This window comes from Akebia trifoliata, unplaced genomic scaffold (assembly GCF_017979445.1).
Source record: "Akebia trifoliata isolate Shusen 1 unplaced genomic scaffold, ASM1797944v1 Contig00608_ERROPOS3031104, whole genome shotgun sequence".
In the NCBI taxonomy this organism is placed as follows: Eukaryota; Viridiplantae; Streptophyta; class Magnoliopsida; order Ranunculales; family Lardizabalaceae; genus Akebia; species Akebia trifoliata.
In genome coordinates, this window is record NW_028237131.1 from 7,832 (window position 1) to 30,256 (window position 22,425).

Consider the following 22,425-nt stretch of genomic DNA (forward strand, 5'->3'; position numbering starts at 1 on the left):
ATATAAATATGAGTGAGTTTTTGGAGACTCGCATTTTGGTTTTGGAGACCCCATATTTCAATTGGTCCACGTGTATTAATAGAAGGGCATCCTAAATTTACAAAAATCAAGGTCTTCCTATGAGAGGTTAATGTAAGATTGAAAAAGATAATATTTTGGGTAGAAAATCAAGGTCTTCCTATGAGAGGTTAATGTAAGATTGCAAAAGATGGGTTGCATAGAGTAAAAATAATCTACTTAGGGGTTGAAGAGCTTGAAAATGATTGATTTTTGAGAGAGAAAGTAAAGGTTTTGGGCTAGAGGTTGAAGATGAGGGCATTTAGATGATTTTGTATAAATCTATTAGACATCGACATCAAGAAGGCATCATCAGTTTGAAAACAATAGGGACATCTCAAATATTTATCAAAATGTGGAGGGTTATGCCTAAGTTACTCCTTCTGCTTTACATACGTCAACGCTTGTCAATCAAGGTCATAGTCCTAATGATAAACCTCGAAGAATGTATGAGGTGATCATTGTTTTTTTATTATTATTTTTTTAATTCCTTGTTTAATTGTTCTTATTTAAGGTATATTCACGAAATATTTATACGGATATTCTATATAATTTATTTTGGATAATATATTCTAGTGGAGAGATTGATTTTGAAAGAGTCCCACTTATCCAAATGCTTGTAATATATGCCATGAAATGTCTCCTAAGAAAGAAACTCTCTCCCTTTCCCTTTTTTTTTTCCTTTAAATTTTTGTTGGTTGTGGAGATATTCGATTAGCATGACAAGAATAATTAATTACTTGTACCATCAAATTGTCCAAGGCGCTTGAGTTGATTGATCGAAAGAATCTATATGTGTGGAAGTCTTGCTTATATATGCATCTTTAGATTTGATTTGACAATTGCTTTTCACCTAGCTTCTCATGGTTTTAACTTACTGAAAAAATCTCGTAAAGGAATGTAAAAATCACCAGGGGTTAGCTGAGTTGGTAAGGTTGATTGAGTTTGCTCCTAGATCATGTCTTCGGAACTCTATATGCCATTTCACCAAAAGGTGGCTATTTGATGTTGTACATGTGTCGGGTGGGATAGCACATGCGGCCTGTCAAAGTAAAAAAAAATAAAAAAATTACTGAAGAAATAGGTAAGGCCCTTCATACAGGATTCGAATTTATAAATTAACATCGAACCCAATTAAAAATGAATATTTGTTGGATCTTAAACATTAAATTGAGTGGTTCAGATCATGTGTTAGGTATTCACTTAAGATAAAAGTGCCTCAACAACCATTTGGTGCCATAAAGGCTTGCATTGAATCCCTTATAAATTAAAATAAGTGAATAAATAACTTGATCATGAATATGTCACCTGACCTACATCTATAGTTAGTAATAGATACTACAACAACCATTCCATTGTTTATGAATTTGTGATCTCATGGTCTCCTAAATGCTTTAAAAAAAAGAAGTAATGTTGACATACCCTGGGGTTTTGATGAATATTTTAAGTACCCTCTTATTTTTTCAAACTAATGACACACCCCATGACCATGGTTTCAATCTCTTGTCAGAAGTCCTCAACCCACCTCTTCAAAACTCTTCAATCTTTAGAATAAAGCTCTTGATCTTTTCTCTTTAACCTGGCCATGGTTTATTTGGTAAAGTGTTCTTAATTTTTTTATTTATTTTTTTCTCATACTTCAAAGTCGGATTAAAAGAGAGAGTAACTAATCAAATCACGCAAACAACAATTGGTGATCTTGTCAATAGGTTGAAGATGGGTATTTTTGATCATTTTATATTGTTCTCTTGTAGAAGACCATCTTCAAAGGGGCATTGTCATCAGTTAGAAAATAACAAGGTATCTTAAATAATTACCAAAACCTGAAGGGTTGACTACTACATAGGGTCCCATTTTCTCAGGTTATTTTCGCGAAATCCAAAAACAGTTGAAACACTTGTACAAATTACACCTGTGAAATACTACGAATGTCTCTGAAAAAATATAAGAAAGAAGAAATATTTCAAAAAAGAATACATAGATATGGAGAAAAAACTATTGAACCTGTCATATTTTTTAGTATTTATAAAAAGGTATCATATCTACAATTTCATAATTATCTATTTCATCAAAATAGTTATATTCTAAGAGAAATTATTAAAAAAAATCTCAAAAAAAAAAAAAAAAATTTAATTAGTAAAAAAAATCAAATAAGGGCCGAAAAAGGTTCATGTTTATAATTTTTTTTAAAATCTGAATTTTTTACAAATTATTATTATTATTATTATTTTTTTAATAATTTCCCCTATATTCTATACCATCACATTTGCTTATTTACTTATTTGTCCTTCACGTGACCCTACATTCTACTTGTTTGTTATGTAAGAAAATTTTCATGACACCACATGTCATTCAAAAAATGATCGGATGTAAATCACAAAACTGCTAGAGCATCTTTATGAAAAAAAATTCAAAATTTAAATTTGAGATTCTATCCTCTTTAACCTTCAAATCTTAAGAATAAGATGGGATTTTTGAGAAATAAAATAGGATGAGTTTTTTATATTGATTTTTCTCCACCTAAATCCATTTAAGATACACTTTTTTTTTGCTTTTGTTAATCTTGATTTTCAAATTAAATTCTATCTCCTTCAAACTTCAACAACAAGATGGATGGATTTTTACATTGATTTTTCTCCCCCCAAGCCCAATAATATTTTTACTTATTTTTTATTATATCTAGTTGCACCACTCTCTCTCTCTCTCTCTTTCTCACACTCTCTCTCTCTCTTTCTTTTGTTGAATGATGAAGAATAAGATTTCTCTTTTTTTTTTTTTTTTTAAAGAAAAAAGGAGTTCTCTTTCTTAAAAAATAAAAAATAAAAAAATAATAATGTAGGGATAGATTAGTTGGGAGAGCTATCACATTGAAAAGTTGGAAGTCGATGTTTGATCAATGATCATCCTATTATTTATTATTTAAAAAAAAGTACTACTTTTATCCTTTAATTTATTTAATTTTGTTGAAGGACAAAAAAGAAGATGAAATCTCTCTCCTCTGATTTTTTTCTTAAACGAAAGAAAAAAGTGAAGTGCAATTTTGATTTTTCTTTAAGAGCGCAATCATACAAATATAGTGCAAGATGGATTTTATAAGTGATAGGATACATTGGATTCTTAGGTGGTGTGCAATTAGTGGGTAAGAGATAGTCTCACATTGCCTATGTATCATGACCTTGGGTTATATATAAACATGGGGTAATCCTCACCTTACAAGCAAATTTTGTGAGGATGAGTTAGGCCTGTGAGCTTCTATAAACACCCCAATTAAAAAAAAATCGATAACGAGTCTAAGGGTCCAAAATTTTAAATTTGATCATTTTGATCAAATCAAAAGGTCCTAAGTCCCTTAAAAGTCTTGTGGATCCACAATAAGATCTTCTAAACCCACCATATTCTTAACCTTTCACCCTTCTAATCCCAAACTCGAGCATATTCTAAGCTCACCAATATTCAATCCTCTAAAATCTATTTTAACATCATCCTAAAACAAGCCTAACCCTAGTCAATGTCTTAATCTAACCTAATCCTAAGCCAATGCAACTAAACTTTAACCTAAATCTTATACCCAATTTAAATCGTCACCAAGTCAAAAACTCAATCTAATCAAATCCCAATCCAAAATCCATACTATCATCCATACCCATACCCATGATCACCACCAATCAAGGTCCATGCAACCCTTGATCATCAAAGATGACACTTGTCACCACCACAACACACCTCTCCAAAATCATTATACCCAATCTCATCATCATTCCTAAAAGTTATACAATCCACATCCCATGTTATAACCTAACCCCATTACATTATCCTTAAAACACTTAATAAGTCATCTCCATACCCACCACACCTCAATCTGCTCAATCAATTCATCTAATGCACACCCACATACCTTTTTGACACATGTCTCCATCTCCTCTACCCTCCAAAAATATCAACAATCACTCATTTACATCATCATTCTTCTAATCAAAACTTATTTTTCTTAACCCCACCTAATACTCAATCTATGTGGATTGAAGAATCCAACCCATTTGGGTCAAAAAAAGATTTATTCCCATTACCTTTCATAAGTACCCCTTTTCTTCCTCAAAATAACACATTTCCTATGCCTACACCTCGTGCCATTATCCATTAAAATTTTATTTTTGACATTTCTAACCCCAGAAGCCATCCTCATAACCTATAAAAACATTTCTCTCCCTTTCAAAAAGCTCATGCTTGACCCCCTCTTTTTCAAGCCTCTCAATTCTCAACCTCTTTCTTACCCCTATCAATCCCTCTAAAAAAACTTTCTCAATTCACAACTCATAAACCTTACACTAAAATACCTTCACTATCATTCTCAAGTTTAAAATATAATAACAAAAAGACATATTAAGAGATCAAGAAGAAGAAAATTAAAAAAAAAAAAGCTCCAAAAATAAGATAGAGAAAGGATAAAATAATGTGAAAAATCTCACTTCTCTCTCCTCCATTTTCTCTCTTCTATCCTTCCCATTTCTCTTATTTTATTTTTGGTTTAGAAAGTCATAAGATGCCATGAATACTTTTCCCTACTTTCGATAGATCAGACTTCGATTTGGTCGAAAGTATAGGGGTTGTAATCATTTTCAAATAAAATCGTTTTAAACCCTTAAACACGATTTGTATGCACCCCTCTTAACTAGTTTTGAGGTTGTCGATGATTGAGCCATTCTCAACCCATGAGAATGGGTCCATAACCATTAACCAACACCTTTCAAAATTAGGTTCTTAAGGTCAGGTTTTGACAAGAATTATCTCTTTTAATGAGATGATCCTTATAATCCGAACTAGTAACAAATCCTTCACTTTTAAGAGTATAAATTGTTGATCATTCGACCATTCTTTTTATTTAGTTTATATTATTATAAAAAATGATCAAGTTGTTAAGGTTATCGTCATTTGATGGAGAGAGGGGTGTCTAATACCTTCTTGTCTCTCTAACTGAATCCTTATTTAGATCCTAAGTGAATCAATGTCATAATTTGTATGAGAGTCATTATGAGGTTAAAATAATATTTTTTTAAAAGAATTCATCCTGTGTTATCATTCACACCCTTTTATAAAAAGGAATGATGACGACTCTAAATCTTCGAAGAAGTGATCATCGAATTCAAAAATCATGTATCTATAATTTCTACATGATATCAAAGCAAATAACTACATAAATGTAGAAGTAGGTTACAAATGAGAGAGAGTGTAAAAGATAATCCCACATCACCTGGGTATCATAACCTGTGACTATATTTAAATATAGGGCAATCCTCACCTTCCAAGCCGGTCTTATGAGGATGAGTTAGTCCATCCGATTCTACAATTTGCATTATTACTCGTTGGAAGTTGAAAATAAGCTTTTGAGGGTATTTTTGAGAGGAAATATTTTTGTAGAGTATTTAATGATCATAACGGGTTGGTAGTGCACAGTATCCTTTAATCATTTTTCCACGAAAAAAAATCTCTTCACGGGTTGGTACTCGATACGACCGTACGAGTTTACTTTTTTTTTATTATTTTAATATTATTCGTTGACGTGTCTCCCAACCAGCACCTCTATAGGGTCCATTTCCATTCGTTTTTAATTCTTTCTGACTTCTAGAAGGTGGGACCCACCACCCACTTCCCTAATAGAAAAACCTAAGATAAAACAGTAAATTTGTTTATATTATATCATAAATACCCCTCATAGGTATATTATCGTTCTTGGGCCTCAGGATGATGGTTAAGCCATCATCATAGTCTCCAGTCTCCAAGAGTTCGAATTCTAAAGTGTCTAACTCAAAGGAGTAGAAGATTTGATGTAAGAGTAGGATTCAGCCAGACCATTTTGGTCTACTTTCAAAAGTACAAGATCAAGAACCTCTTCTACTAGAGCAATTCCATCACCTCGACTTTGGCACGAGAAGATGATTAGCTTATAAAGATGAAGATATCTCTGCCTTCGTCGGATCATGTTGGAAGCATGACAAGCGGTGAATGAAGACTGAAATATACCCTCAAATTCACTAAAAAATATATATTAAAAACGATTTTCATGAATTAGGTTATTAATTTGGACAATTTTATAGTACATTCTACCAATTTGTGGTTCAAGTGGGTTTAGATCTTATAGGATTGGCCATGGTCTATATGGATCCTGGAAACTATGTGAGAGTTCCTTGATATTCCTTTTTGGTAGTGGTGCACGTGTGATTGCATGGTTGCTTCTACCAAGATACTTTGACGATAAAAATATTCATGAATTTGACAATTTAATTTTATTTGAAATAATATAAATTGCATATATTTGTTTTTGATTGTGATAATCTATTTCTAATTTTTAAGTATTTATTTGGCGTGTATGTTGACTTGATTATATAAATAATGAAATATATCAACATGAGAATTTCTTTTCTGTGACGTTCACAAAACATTAGATTGCACGTGTCTTCAATGAACATGCTGACACTTTCAAAAATATATTTATGTTAAATAAACATGCAAGATGTCAAATTAAATGAGTTTATTAATCATAATACGAGTAAGAGATTGGTATTTTGAAAAAGAGTCGTGATAATCTGACTCTCTCGTCCGATATACTCTCTTGACGTGGCATGTGTATAGAATCATTTTTTTTTCTTGAGATACATAATTGCACATCCTCATAAATATGTGTAATTGTGTATCTCGAGAAAAAAAATTATGGTGCTATGTACATGCCACGTCAAGAGAGTAAAGGGGATGCATGTTTGAGGGAGAGTCAGAAAATCACTATTCTTTGAAAAATATGACTACGAACTTTGTAGTGAGACTATGTGTCCTTCACCCATCCCGAAGATATCATAGTTTGATTTGTGTTCATCTACTCAAATGAATAAACCCATCATCTTTTAGATTTTTTGGCCCATATTTTATCTTAAAAATCCTATCTAGTTGTCTTGAATTTGATGTGATTTTCTCTTGCTTCCACAAGTCTCCATGAGAACCTTGTAAAGCTTAAATTTTGTAACACTACTCTATTTATAATTTCGAAGATCATATATAAGATTTAGATTCTTTGAAATTTTGATTAGTTTAAGATTTTGGGTGTTTCAGATAAAGTTCATCAAATAAAGAACATGAGAGACTAATCATCAATGAGGGGTAGCTGTGACTTCAAAGAACGAAAATAACTTGTGGGGGGACCACTTGAAGGAGAATATATATAACGGATGTTGCTGTAGAAAGACTTAAAAAAGAATGGGTCCCACGGAATCTACGGTTGTATTTATTATCTAATACATTTCGTATGTGTGGTTCTCTCCTTCGGTGCAATGTATCCGCCTTGAGATTTTACAAAGAACTTTTTATTTTTCTTTTTTCGAGAGAGAATGGTAAGAATCATATGCGACAGATATACGGTTCAGGTACGAGTTAGATCCCATTTATTTTTTCTCTCTAATGGGGGAGATTTCTGAGTTTTAAATGTCTGGGTTTGTTTGTTTGTTTTGTTTCGGGTGTTGTTTTTAATGTGGTAACAATGTTCTGGTTTATTGTTACATTTCTTTCTATTTTTTTAATGGAATTATGATCATGTGTTTTTCTTTGTTTTTTAATTGAATTCTGTAGAGTTAACAGTTTCTTTTTTTTTTTTTTTTTGTTTAGTTGTTTATTTGATTATGTGAGTTCCTATCTGAGATTTTCAAGGCATTTGACAAGGATCGGATTTGACTTTGGAGCTAAAAGGGCTTGTCCTATGAGGTTGGGTGAGATTAGGGTTTCTGATACTTTAATGGAGGTGAAAATGGGGTATGGGAGATTTTCTTGTAATGGGTTTGATAGAATTGGAAATGGGGTATCAGAGATTTTTCTTGTAATGGGTTTGATGGATTTGATAGGATTTTGATCTTTTGAAGATGAAAATGGAGTTTGAGATGTCTTACTGTTAATGGGTTTGGAAGGATTTTGGTTTTAATGGAGTTGGGAGGTTTGATTGAGATGTTTCTGTGTTAAGTGGGTTTGAAAGAATTTTGGATTTGGAGTCTTGTTATGGTTTTATAGTTTTATGAAGAATAGTGTTTAAGTCCTGAGCTGGTGATCAAGACCAGTAAGTGTTTTAGCATATTGGGTGTTTTAAGGTGGTGAGGGCCAATGGACGAAGAGACCAATTCTTGGGTAAGAAGGGTGAAATTCTCTCACACTGTTTATCACCGGTTGGATTCATCAAGTTTTCCATCTGTTCCATTGGTTAGATTGTCGTCTGCTCCGTCGGCTCGTCTATTTAATCATGAATCTGGATTAAAATCGAGGCCTCAATCTACTGTAGTTTATGATAAAACAAGTTCTCATAATGGTCAAATTTTGCGAAATCCTATCACCAATAAACAAAGATCTGTGTCCCCTCTCCCCAAAGTTACCCTCTCAGATGCTTTCAAGGAAGCTCAGTCGGATCAGAAGCGATTCTCTTCTCCATATTATAAAAAAAAAGAGCATGAGAAGGGAATTATCCGCAAATTGTTCAACAAAGATTCCAACAATACCCGAGCATCTGATTCTTTATCATCATCAAGTTCGAGTCTTCGTAGGAACTTTTCTTCAATGAAAATTTTTGAGCAAGCGAAGAGCCAAAAGGATTCAGCATGGACAAAGTACTTTGAGTATGGAGGAGGGAAAGTCACGGCCGTGGAAACAGCCGATGAATGGACGATTGATCTCTCCAAGTTATACTTTGGGGATCACTTTGCTTGTGGGGCACATAGTCGTCTTTACCATGGATATTATGAGGATGAGCGTGTCGCAATTAAAATTATGCGACCCAATGATGATGAAGAAAATGGAGCTATGACAGCACGGCTTGAAAAGCAGTTCAGAAGAGAAGTTACCCTTTTATCCCATCTCCGCCATCAAAATGTCATAAAGGTAATATTATTTCCTTCCTTTTTTTTTTCTTGCTTTTAATATTGTTTCCGTTGTTCTTGTATGAAACCGGTTTATTCTATTCAATCTCATTTATGTGTGTTTCACATGAAATTGCGGCGATAGTTTATTCAATTGTTCATGGGTCTTCCCTTAATTCTCTAATAACCTTGTTAAGGAATTTTCATTAAGATGTTTATTTCAAATTCTCTTGGAACCATGGTTATTATCTCATACTTTACTATGAAGTATGAACTAATGAATTTGAGAATGGTTGCTTTTGTTTATCTCAAGGTCCTGTTCAATATAAATTACTTTGCCTCTTTCTTTTGGTTTTTGCAATTGAAATCAGTTTTGATTGTTATGCTTCAACTTATTTTACACTCTTAATCATTTCACGTCATGAATCCAAAAGGGTTTTTAATAACAAAAGACTTGGCTTTGGACAGAGTGGAATGGAGGAACATGATTCGTTTAGCCAACCCCAAATATTTGGGATGAGGCTTTGTTGTTGTTGTTGTAGTCCAAAAGAGAGTAATTTATCTTGATGATAATGTTTCATTAAATTATTGAATTCTACTTGATTTACCCTTTCGTGTTTAACTTACCAAAAAAGAAAAGAAAATGAAAAGATGTATGGATGTGGTGTTTTCTTTTGTGCTTCTTTCATGTAGGTCTTTGATCTTTGATGCAGTTGATAGGAGCATATAGAAAATCACGAGTCTTTTGTATCATCACTGAATATCTTTCAGGGGGTTCATTGAGGGCATTCTTGCACAAACTCGAGCACGAGCACAAATCTCTTCCTCTACAAAAGCTAATCCAAATTGCTATAGAAATCGCTCAAGGAATGGCATACATTCATTCACAAGGTGTCATTCATCGGGACCTTAAACCTGAGAATATCCTCTTTGATGAAGACTTCTGCTTAAAAATTGCCGATTTTGGAATAGCTTGCGAGGAAGCAGTTTGTGATTCTTTGTCTGAGGACCCAGGCACTTATCGTTGGATGGCACCCGAGGTGATCAAACACATACCCTATGGACGAAAGGTCGACGTTTACAGCTTTGGACTCATTTTATGGGAGATGGTGGCGGGAAAACTTCCGTATGGGGATATGACACCTATACAGGCAGCTTTCGCCGTAGTGAATAAGGTATGATTGCTCGTTATAGAACTTTGATTTTTAGAACAAATTACCAATTTAGAAAGCTGTTTTTGTTTATGATTAGGGCACAAATCATAATAATTTTGTGTTTCTAACAAGAATAAATTGTGATTTTCAGAACTTGAGGCCCGTTATTCCTGCAGATTGCCCGCCTGTCATACAAATTTTGATAAAGCAGTGTTGGGACTTGCATCACGAGACGAGGCCTGAATTTAGGCAGATTATAAAGGTTTTAGAGCAATTCAAATCTTCACTTTCTGAGTGACGACACATTGAATCTAATTCAAAACTCAAATTTGATCACACTGGATTAGTTCATTGGATTCAGAACCAATATCTAATGAGATCTCCTAGCTTTGCAATTTGACCAGGTTATTTATGTGGTTAAAATGTTCATTTTTAATGTTTATTCAATTGGGTTTGTCTCGCACACCAATTGTAAGTTGGCAATTGTGCTATATCAATGAAACTGTTTTGTTCATTATGGTTCTTCAATTGGCGCGTGTGCCCCTACACATTTGGATTGTTCTATTTGATAAGTCATGAGTGCATGCCTAACTTTTCTATTACGTATTCAGTGTCATTTTAAATGCCTCACAGCTTACGACATCTCGAAAATGACTATTAAAACTACGAGATCATACTTGCTGGAAAGTTTTTTCAACGTCATTTTCGATCCACCTCACTCTTTATTTGTTTGTATTGTTGTTATATGCTTCTTAATGCATCCCCACAAACCTATTGAGATGCTAGTACATTCCATCACTGTAGATTCCTTTTTCCATGCTTTGGCGTCTTGTTCTCTCACAGATCTAACCTTGTCGAAAATATTGATTGGGCATCGAGTCCGGGTGAAATGTTGTTTCATTTTTATTTTATTTTTTGATAAGAGAAAGATCTTTATTAAAGAAACATGGTCGAGATGACCATGCGAAAAGCTACATAGTAAAGGAAAGAGCGAAAGAAGACAGATTACACCTTGATATTACACACCCAACCCCACTTTGTTACAAAATCTTCAAAGAAGACCCCATTGAATTCCTTGAAAACCTTGCTCCAACTATTGTCATGTAAGGTGGTTAAGGGACAACTATTGGTAACTCGAATTAGACAAACTGTATCTGTTTTTTATGTTTTTGTTGGGTTGATATTTGAAGTTCATGGAGATAAGAGTGTTGAAAACATGGTTTCAACGTCCGAGTCTTCCAAGACCAGACGCATTGCCCAAGTCATCTCGGTATCGCCCAGCAACGAGACAGGCGGACAAGTCAATGTGTCGGATGAGATTTAAAACCCATGTTCATTTTTCTCATTATTGAACGAGATGTCTCAAACGTATTGGAAAACTCGTCCAAGATGACTCGGTCTCGTTCACGGACAGCGCCAAAACGAGTTTTAAAACCATGGTTGAAGACTATAAATTGTGTTGGACTTGGATATGACATTCTAATCTAGTTTTCTCCATTTAACAAGGAACTTGAGCTGGGTTTCGTTGTCTGTGAGGACGAACCAGAGAAAATTTTATCGAACTCTTCCCACTTTGCCTATGGAAAAACTAAATTAGATGCAAATTAGATGAACATTTTCGTTGTTTTCTAATTTGTACATCTGAACCTTTTGAAAATAACTGAAAAATAGAATTTTGAAACCATCACTTCCTCATAAGTGTTTTTTTTTTAAAAGTTAAATCCATTATTTTGTAAGATTACTTGAGATGATTTAGTAAACCAAAATAAATTTAATTAATTTGATTGATTGATACTAAATATTTTACAACATAGCTCAAAGTCGTTGCATTTCAATGGGTACTTGGCTCACTGATGCTGTCCCCATCGTTGTAATCCCTTAATTACCAATTCAATATTTAATTCAAAATCAATGGATCGAAAATTTCATATATATAATATGGTTTTGCTCGGTTTCAAAAATGGTTTGACAGAACATTCTGATTTTGGTTGTGATCGAAACGAAAAACTGACCCTGAAATATTCTGTACTTTGTAAATGTTCCAAAATATAGTAAAATGTTTCAACATGTTTTAAATGAGATCGTCTCGATTCTTCTCCTGACCAAACTGTTTTGTCGACGAGATCTTAAGTTTTGATTCTGAGGATATCAAATTCTAATTATTGATATATTAGTTGGGTAGCGACCTGAACCCACATGTTGACACCCTTAATTGGACCATTTGGTTCAATTGGTGAGCAAACTTCTTAGGGAAACAACATGCACCTAATTCCATGGCATGTGTAGGTCATGAAAAGGACAATTCAAGCTTATTGGGTGAGAAGCCTCGGCCCATAGTTTACAATCTCTATAGTTCACTATAAAATTTCTACCAACAAAAAATGAAATATCATAATAAGTTGACCCAGAATTTATTTATTTAATTTTTCACATAGGTTACTTTTATTTTGAATGATTTTGAGAAATTCTATTACTACTTCAATATTTTTTATGAACCATAATAGTCTGACTACCCCACGTGGCACACTCAACTGACTCTCCTGACTTGACAAGTTCGAGAACTGAAGATCTGTCCACCTCGGGATACATTAGTTTATGGGGAAGCGCAGTATTGTATCCCAAGGTGTACATATCTATGACTCCCGAACTTGTCATGTTAGGAGAGTCGATTGAGTGTGCCACGTGAGTGGTCGGATTATCATGATTTATTTTTTAATTTTTATAACACTCCCAATATTATCGCACATGATGAGAGAGAGAGGTATCCACTATCTTTCAAGGATTTCTTTTTCAAATAAAATCATAGAAGAACTTTAGAGAGAGAGAGAGAGAGAGAGAAGGAACTCCGTTGCACAAAAGTTTTGAAAACCGGACCAGTCCAAGACCCGTATGGCTGATTTGGGTTGGTACCGACCAGTGGGTCAAACCAGTTGGACCCAAAATGAAATATTTTTTTTAATTAATAAAAATAAATAAATAAATGAAATAATAATTAAGTTTTTTTTTTTTTTTTTTTGGGTTCCTTCCCAAAATCTAGTTACTCAATTTCAAAAACATTATCCACGACAAGGATGTAGATTATAAGATTTTAAGAATTAAAAAAAAAAAAAGAAATTAAAATGATAAATTTTCACCATAAGATTTGAATTTAAAAGTTCAGAGACACTTTTACACTATTGAATTTGAATTAAAATTTAAGAATTAATCATCCATTTTCAAAACATGAATCAAACAAAAAAAAAAACAAATATATTTTTAAGAATTAATCATCCAACCTACCATTAATATTACTTAACGATCAACTGTTCTCATTTGATTATGCTTCTAATTAGGGCTTAAGTCGACTAAGCCCTAAATTGGCCCTAACCGGTCTGTGAAGATTATCCAATCAAATTTGAAATTAATTTCTTATCTAATCTATAATAATTATAGTTGAGATATAAATAATAATTATACAATATATTATACTTTTATTTTGATTTTACTAAAATATATTTATCGCTAAATATATTTATATGATATATATAAGTGGGTCGGGCTAGGTTTTATTAAGCCCTAACCCAGCCAAGGTTTGATAGGCTGAAGATTATTGAGCCCGACACTATCTTTGCAGGCTCAATATAAAGGTCCTAGTCCTTGTTTTTTTCAAGTGGGCTGGACTAGCTGTCCGGCGGGCTCAATTGATTTCTCTAAATAAATCGAAGGATTATATCATCAATTTGAAAACTCCAGGTATCTTGAATATATTTCAAACTATGAAGGACAAGCTCTAAATTACCCTAATTTTTTTTTCTCATAGAATGGTTCGTACAAACCATACCTGACATTGAATGGTTGAACCGGAAGTGAACCACTTCAGTGTTCATGGGCTGGTTCAGTTTCCAGAAAACTTAATAGTAGGCCTTTTAATTTCTTTAACCACCTCATTAAAAAAAATGCCCAACGGTTCGCATTTTGGTACTATAAAATACATCAAACATTGTTAAAGTCAATGTTGCAACGGTAGAGATGATATTATTGATACAGTTATTCTCTTGAGCTACATAGCAAAGATTTACCCGAAACAAATTAGGCGATTTTCTGTCAAAAATCTAGAATTTCCATCCCATCTGTACAAGCTTCCTCGTAATCACCACGCTGACGTGGTAAATGGATGATCACAGAGACTCTTTTAAAGACTATATACATGTGGGGTCCATACTAATTTTGGTTAAATCACAGCCCTTGAAGCAATCTGCCGTATTTCTACTTATAGCAAAATAAAATCTTTCTCTCAAAACTATAAAATCTCTCTCTCTCTCTCGGCTCTGTTCCTAGAGTCAATTCGATTATCTGAAAGTATCTGTTTAGATCTTCGATTCAAGGTAAGAATCCAGGATCTTGTTCATCTCTGTGATGTTTTTGTAATTTTTTTTTTTGGTGATTTTTGTTGGATCTGTAAGGATCTTGATCATTTAAAGTAATTTTGATGTATTTGGAGGAAAGATTGAATTTTTATGTGGTTTAATTGTTGAGATCGTTTGGTACTTTTAGATTTGGATTATAATTTGGTTGTTTTTAGAATTTGATTTGCTTATTTTGTCAAAAAATTACTCTTTGTAAGATAAGTTTGTGATAATTTGATGATATAGTTAGGGTTTTTTTTTTTTGTTGTTGTTGTTGTTGTTGTTGTTGAATGATTCAGATAGAAATGATTTGATATTTTAGTTTTAGTTAGATCTGCATGTTGGGATTTCTTGGGATGTGGATGGATTTGGTATCTCAAATATTAATTTCAAGAACAATTAAATTACGGAAGTTTTTTTGGTTTTTAAAAATTCATTTTTTTTCCAACTAAATCGTGATTCTTCTCCTGAACAATATATAAATTAATGTTGGTTTCTCTAACATCAGGATCGAAGATTTTTCTTGGTCGATTTGTGTCTCAACTGTTGGTAGAAACCATGGGTGTGGAAGTCTTGGGAGATGAATTAATCCAAGTGCCCGTGAAGGATGGAAGCGAAGGAGACGGTGTTTTTATCGATGAGAAAGAGACTGGAAAACTAAAAGAGGAATCTGAAGGTCAGGTACTCGAAGAGCCGATAAAATTCGGTTCTCATGGAACAGATGTTCCTGTTAAAGGAGAGGGGGTGACCGTTATGGATGCCAACTTCCCAAAGGATGCTGCTGATGAATGGCCCGCACCTAAGCAAATCCATTATTTTTATTTGGTTAAGTTTCGATCTTATGAGGACCCAAAGCTGAAGACCAAAATTGATCAAGCTGATAAGGAGATTCAGAAAAAGAATCAAGCACGATTTCAGATTGTGGAGGCATTAAAGGCAAAAAAGGTAATCGCCCATTTAATTACAACAATGGGTCAAGGTTGAATTATGTTTATTTTGTCCATTAATGGGTTTTTTCAAATTTTCAGCAAAATATATTTGGAAAATGTGGTTAAAAGATCTGTAGCTCAATCACATGTTTACATTACCCATTTAATTACAACAAAGGGTTGAGGTTGAATTATGTTTATTTTCTCTATTAGTGGCTTTTTATAATTTTCAGCTACATTTGGAAAATGCAGTGAAAAGATCTGTTGCTCTATCACATGTATACGTCCCCCATTTAATTACAACAATGGACCGAGGTTGAATTATGCTTATTTTCTCTATTAATTGCTTTTTATAATTTTCAGCTACATTTGGAAAATGCGGTAAAAAGATCTGTTGCTCTATCACATGTATGAGTCGCCCATTTAATTACAACAATGGGTTCGAGGTTGAATTATGTTTATTGTGTCTTTTAATGGGCTTTTAGAATTTTTAGCAACATAAATTTGGAAAATGTGGTAAAAAGATCTGTTGTTCACTTGTTTTATCACATGTATATGATGTGATCGAAAAGAATGTAACATTAAGTATTGTCGTAAATTCTTTGAGCAGTCGGAACGAGCACATGTGATTTCACAGTTAAAGCCGTTAACTCTTGAGGATAAGCAATATAGGATCGTTGTGGATGAGAAAAGAAAAGAAATGGAACCTCTGCATCAGGCTTTGGGCAAGTTACGTACTGCAAGCAATGCAAACCGAGAGAGGGGTGCTGGTTTATGTTCATCAGAGGAAGAACTTAATGATCTTGTAAGCTTGAATTAGTTGGTATATGTTGGTTTTTTTATGTACGGGTTTCTGCTTTATGAACTCTTTTCTATTCTTTCGTTCTTTCTTTCTTTATTATTATATCTTGGGGGGTGCAATGGAATTTCAAAACAGATTCAGAGCCTACATTATCAGATACAACATGAGAGCAACACATTGGTTGAGGAGAAGCAACTCATAAGAGAAATCAAACAGCTTGAATCGACAAGGGAAAAAGTCATTACAAATGCTGCAATGAAGGCAAAGATTCAGGATTCATTTGGTCAGAGAGATGCTATTCAAGACCAGGTCAAAGTAAGTCTTGTTTTCTGATTTCTATGATCTAATGTTGGCTAACTATTATTTTAAACTCAAAATTTACTGATTTCGCGCCATTTCTTTTATGTAGCTTATAGGTGTTGACTTGGATGGAGTAAGAAAGGAGAAACAAGCGGTTAGGGCGAAGATTAAAATTTTGGAGGACGAACTGAAGCTCATAGATGATGAGATTGGCTCATTGCAAGAAGAATTGACAGCTTTGACCCAGAAGCGGGATAAAGCATATGAAGGCCTTACTGAACTTAGAAAACAGCGTGACGAAGGGGTATGGTGACTTTTATCCCATACTAGTTATATTTCTAACTTCTTTCGCCTGACTTAAAATTTAAGTAGTGCATAGGTTATAGAAAAGAAAGACTGAAAAAGAATGATCAATTCAACGGGATTCTTGATTGGATCAGGAATTCCATTTTTGATTTCGTATGGATAAAAGATCTTCCTATGTTATACTATTCAATTCTCGACGATGAATCCATTTGATAGCTCCGATATTGTTATTCATGATATTGATCCGATTCAATATCATCAGGATGGAATTCATCCCATTGAATTTATAGGAGAAAGATTTATCATCTTTATGGGATTAGATCCCGAGTTATTGTGAAGTAAAAAAAAACACGATGAGATTATGGAAGTAAATATTCTCGCATTTATTGCTGCTGCATTGATCATTCTAGTTCCTACTACTTTTTAACTTATTATTTACATAAAAACAGTCAATCAAAAATGATTTCCAATACTGTCAATTCCAGTCCATTCATTTCATTTAAGACGTGGTAGTTGAATCCCTTTCATGTCTTCAATCGTTAATTAAGGAAAGAACCAAGAAGTCAAGCTTGATTCAAATTACTAGGTAGGCGTTTGGATAGGACTCCTTGGCTACTTCTGACTCTTGCGGGGAGTTAGAAGTCGTTTGGATGCGTTTGTATGAACTACTCTTTCGAAGAGTTACTCCGCGCAAGAGCAAGAAATTACTCTTTATGAAGAAGTCAAGAAAACCTATTTCTCAAAACTCTTCTTGCGGGGAGTCAAAATCTAACGGTTCGTTTTACCAAAATACCCCTAACTTTATTAATTTTCTATGAAAATATTTCTAATTCATTTGCCCTTAAATCAAACAAAAGAAACATTTATTAATATTAATTTTTTTTTTTTTAATTTTGAGTATAATGGATTTAAACACATTATATTAATATTTAATATTTAAAATATTATATTATATTATATTAATATTATATTATATTATATTATATTAATATTTATAGTTAAACACATTATATTAATATTTAATATTTAAATATTATATTATATTATATTAATATTTATTATATTATATTATATTAATATTTATTATATTATATTATATTAATATTTATAGTTAAAATGTCAAAAACAATATAGTTTGAAGGCATATTATGACACTAAAAGACAGTCTGTCAATTTTTTTTAAAATTTTTGAGTATAATGGATTTAAACACATTATATTAATATTTAATATTTAAAATATTATATTATATTATATTATATTAATATTTATAGTTAAAATGTAAAAAACAGTATAGTTTGAAGGCATCTTATGACACTAAAAGACAGTCTGTCAATTTTTTTTTTTAATATTATGTCATATTATGTCAAAAATAGTCAGTCAAATTTTTTTTAAAATTTTAAGTATAATGGATTTAAACATATTATATTATATTAATATTTATAGTTAAAATGTCAAAAACAATATAGCTTGAAGGCATATTATGACACTAAAAGATAAAAAACAATAACTGGTATAATATAAGGGTATTCTAGTCTTTTTTCTAGAAGTCATGAGAAGTCAGTATGGTTCCCAAACAAACTTCCAGCACAAAAGTACTTCTGCCAATTGATTGCCAAACGCTATTTCTGCACATAATTACTTTTCCAGCTCCTCCATAGAGTACTTCAGCTCCTGTTCTTTGGAAGAGTAGTTCTGCTCCTGGTATCCAAACAGGCCCTAGAGTTCCTATTTTGAACTTTTTGATGTTAGACCTTTATTTTAGTCTCATTAATTAATTGTAAAAAGACTTGGATTTAGTTAGTGATCAAATGAGAGTTTCTATTTGATTTTTTGGTAGAGTTTGAGTAGAGGATTAGGAGATCTTTTCTGCTATTGCTCAATACATTTATGAATATCCCATCATCGCCTTGTAAGACTAGATTATCAGCATGAGATCTACAACCTAGAGCACTTGATTTTTTGACATTATAATCTGGTTGGTTGTCTTCATAAATATTTATCGAATGTTTTCCCCTTGTATACATATCACTGTCATCAAAGACTTCTACCTAAGATTTGGGATCGGCTTTTCCTTTATATGCATATATGATATAAATTTCCTTTTGGAAAGGATGTTTGTCTTGATTTGCTATTGGTTATTTGATTGAATTAAGTGGTTTAGGTTTTACATAAACTTAATTACTATAGATTTGATAGAAAGATGTGTTGACAAAGACCTTTAGGTGATACTTGGTGGAGAGACTTATTTGCATTTGTGTGCATGAAAGGAGGCTTATTTGCAATTCATTGTTATATCTAAGGTTTATTATGAAGTGTTATCATTGTCTATTTAATCATTTGCTGTTGACATCCCAATGTAATTGATTTAGGGTAGAACACACAAGCCTAGAGTTTATGTTAAAACTTTGGTTCTAAGGTGAAATCCTAAGAGCTAGGAGTAATGAAGAATCTCTATGTTGTGCAAAATAAATTAGAAACTTCAATCTAGGTTTGAGATTAATGGAAATTCCATCAATAAAAAACACTAACATTAAGACCCAATACCGGGTTTTTGCGCTAAAAAAAAAAAAGAACAAAGAATTGGAAGAAAAGTCTATTCTTTTTTTCTTTTATTAAACAATCTTATAAAAAAAAAACAAAAAAAAACTAACTACTGAATTTACTTATTGGAGCTCCTTATATAGATAACTACTTCATAACAACTTAGAAACCTTCTAAAATACTAAAACTTATTACTGACCTTCTGATCCTATTAAAACTCAATTTGGACACTTAAAAGGCCTTCTAATTATAATCTAAAGAATAAAAATGAATTTTAGAAAAGAATAGAAACATAAAACAAATTAGAAACTTTTTAAGGTTGAAATAGAAACTAACTAGGAAAATAAACTTTCTAAAATTGAAATAGAAACTAATTAGGATTACTTAAATAACTTAAAAAATAGAAATTCAATAAAAGAAAGAGTCCTAAGAGAAGTTGGACTAGGTCTTGAGGACCGGTCAAAGATTGGATCGAGTTGACCCAGTCAAACCGAGTTGACTTGATCAACTGATTTGACTCAGTCAATGCTGCTGATTTCTTTCTTTGATGCTTCTTAACTCGATCATAGACATTGAGATAAATGTCAGCAAGCTTATCTACATCAGTAATACTTGACCACCTCAAGTACTAAGCCCCACTTTTACGCTGCCTGCCGGCCCATGTATTCTTTAGAGTGGGCCAGTGGGTCGGGCAGATGGGACCGTTGAAGAAATGCCTTGATGAGCCAATGGATAAATTTACTGTTATAAAAAATCTGTGCTAAGCTGATGAGCCAATGAAATGATACCATGTGCATTGGAGATGGAAATATTGATTGGTTAGTGCAGAGAAAATTTCTAGGCATTTTAAATGCTTTGATTTTACTTCCTTTTTCAAGCCATGGGGCATGATGTCATTGGTTCATTAGCTTAACACAGAATTTTTGTAATAGAAAATCTCTGTTCACTTTAGTCATTTCAAAAAGAATAAAAATAATCAGTGTATCATTTTCCAATTACTTAAGTGTAGATCTCGTTCTCAAATTTTAATTTTGTTTCTCAATTTTTTCAGAATGCTCACTTTTACCAAAACCGTTCCCTCCTGAACCATGCTAAAGAACTTGCTGCAAAGAAGGATATAGCAGCCTTGGAAGAACTATCTCATACTGAGGTTTGTTTGATCAAGTTATTATAAAGCTTCCAAACTTTTACCGCATTCTGATCTTTTGGCTCTCTTTTCTTCTTTTTCATAATTAGGTCGAGAAATTCATGTCCCTGTGGAGTAGTAATAAAGGTTTTAGGGATGATTATGAGAAACGGATCTTGCCATCACTCGACATTCGGCAGTTGAGTAGGGATGGACGGATGAGGAACCCCGATGAGAAGCCATTAGTTCCAGAGGCTCCAAGACCCACCGAGCCAGAGACAGTAGTGAAACCCAATATAAAACGACCAAAGGAGGATTCTAAAGCCCCTTCACAGCACGAAAATGTTCAAACCCGGAAGGTCCAGAAGGAAGACAATAATAAATTGACCGAATCAGAGACCACTACGAAGAGTAGTGATCTCGAGGACAAGGAGAACACATCTAGCTTTGAAAAACCACAAAAGGAGCTACCTAAGACCGCTGTGATTGATGTTGAGAAGTTGAAGGAAATAAAAAGAGAAGAAGAGATTGCCAAAGCTAAGTTGGCCTCAGAAAGGAAGAAGAAGTTGGCCGAGAAAGCTGCGGCTAAAGCAGCTGCACGAGCTCAGAAGGAAGCCGAAAAGAAGCTCAAGGAAAGTATAGTTTTGATTTCAAATTGTTTCTCTTTTTTCTCCATTTGGAAGTCTGAAAGCCTGATTCGTTTACACTTGTACTTTTTTCAGGAGCGTGAAAAGAGAGCGAAGAAGAAGGCTGGAACATCAGCGCCCACTAACAATCCCGAGGAGCAGATTGAAGGAGATACTGAGGTTGTTGAACAAGAAAATGCCGATGTAAATGTTGAGGCTCCTGTTCCATCAAAGAACAAAGAGCTAAAGGAGAATCTGATCAGGTCTAGAAACCGATCAAAAGGTCAGGGTTCACTTCCGAAAGTTATTCTTAATAAGCGTAAAAAGTCGATGCCGTACTGGGTATGGGCCGCTCCAGCCGTTGTGTTAGTATTGATGCTTATGGTACTTGGGTACTACTATTTGATATGAAGAAACCAAAGAACTAGATGTGGTTATACGAGGTGTGGGCCAATTTTCCAGTTGAAGAGCTTATGGTAGGGTGGCTGTTGTGGTAGTGAACTTAAATTATGTTTGTTCTTTTTCATCCCTTGACAGGAGGGATAGACTCTAATCTCATAATGTTGTTGTTAGGTCATGTAGTGTTGAGATGTTTTAAATGGGAGACTTTGTTTTGTTATGTTGTTCAAAGTATGTAGTTAAGCATAAATTATATACATTTTTATGTATTTTTGATAGAAAATCAATGCTTATCTTTCTGTCTTAATGTTATCCTTATTTTTGTAATGTTAATTGAGGTTTAAATTATGGACCAAATTGTGATCTTGGGATGGTTTGAGGCCTAGATTACCATATAAGACTTACAATTCTGAAGATGGATGACACTTGAGAGGGGTTTATATCTGTTTGGTACCTAACTATAGTCTGGAGAGGATTTCTTTTGTACCAGAAGTCTATATAGAAGAAACCCAATTGAAAGATGTCACTGATGGAGGTTTCTGGAGACATTGGTCAATAGATATGGTGTCAGCTGCAAGGGAGAGGAAGTTTTTTGAAAGAGAGGAGGATCTCAACTGTAATAAAGAACCAGGGCTTGCTTCTGATGCCTTTTTTTTGGAATAACTTTCTGCACAAAGCCAGAACTTCCAAGAAATAGAAGAAAAGCCTAGCTCTATAGTTCCAATATGAAGAAGAGATCAGAGTTTACTTTATTTCTTAATGCCTATTTCCCATTGTTGACTTCAAAGCCAATAGGAAGAAGATATGGTTTTACATAGAATTAATAGGGGAGTAAGATAGGCCTCAGATTCTGGAGATTGAGGTTCTGATGCTGATGATGACCTTGAAGTCAACCCAATTCCTCCAATCCATGGTTTTAG

The 22,425-nt window shown here is 33.4% G+C and overlaps 1 protein-coding gene and 1 pseudogene across 2 annotated transcripts; both read left to right on the plus strand.

Moving 5' to 3' along the window:
- Positions 1–7,310: 7,310 nt before the first annotated feature.
- Positions 7,311–10,604, plus strand: LOC147381214 (serine/threonine/tyrosine-protein kinase HT1-like; annotated as a pseudogene). The gene is made up of 4 exons (XR_015174689.1): positions 7,311–7,466; positions 7,705–8,958; positions 9,650–10,111; positions 10,242–10,604. The product of XR_015174689.1 is annotated as a serine/threonine/tyrosine-protein kinase HT1-like (transcript).
- A 3,692-nt stretch (positions 10,605–14,296) lies between these two features.
- LOC147381215 (proton pump-interactor 1-like) lies at positions 14,297–21,817 on the plus strand. Its single transcript, XM_086430635.1, has 7 exons — positions 14,297–14,454; positions 14,984–15,420; positions 16,015–16,209; positions 16,342–16,521; positions 16,616–16,810; positions 20,406–20,504; positions 20,591–21,817. The coding sequence occupies exons 2-7, from the start codon at positions 15,034–15,036 to the stop codon at positions 21,515–21,517; spliced, it is 1,983 nt and encodes a 660-aa protein (XP_086286761.1). The 5' UTR covers positions 14,297–14,454; positions 14,984–15,033; the 3' UTR covers positions 21,518–21,817.
- The last annotated feature ends 608 nt before the right edge of the window (positions 21,818–22,425 follow it).

Coding starts and splice junctions, on each gene's coding strand:
- LOC147381215 (XM_086430635.1), top strand. CDS start 15,034: ATGGGTGTGGAAGTCTTGGGAGATGAATTAATCCAAGTGCCCGTGAAG. Junction 16,522..16,615: donor CTATTCAAGACCAGGTCAAA/GTAAGTCTTGTT, acceptor TCTTTTATGTAG/CTTATAGGTGTTGACTTGGA. Junction 16,811..20,405: donor GAAAACAGCGTGACGAAGGG/GTATGGTGACTT, acceptor CAATTTTTTCAG/AATGCTCACTTTTACCAAAA.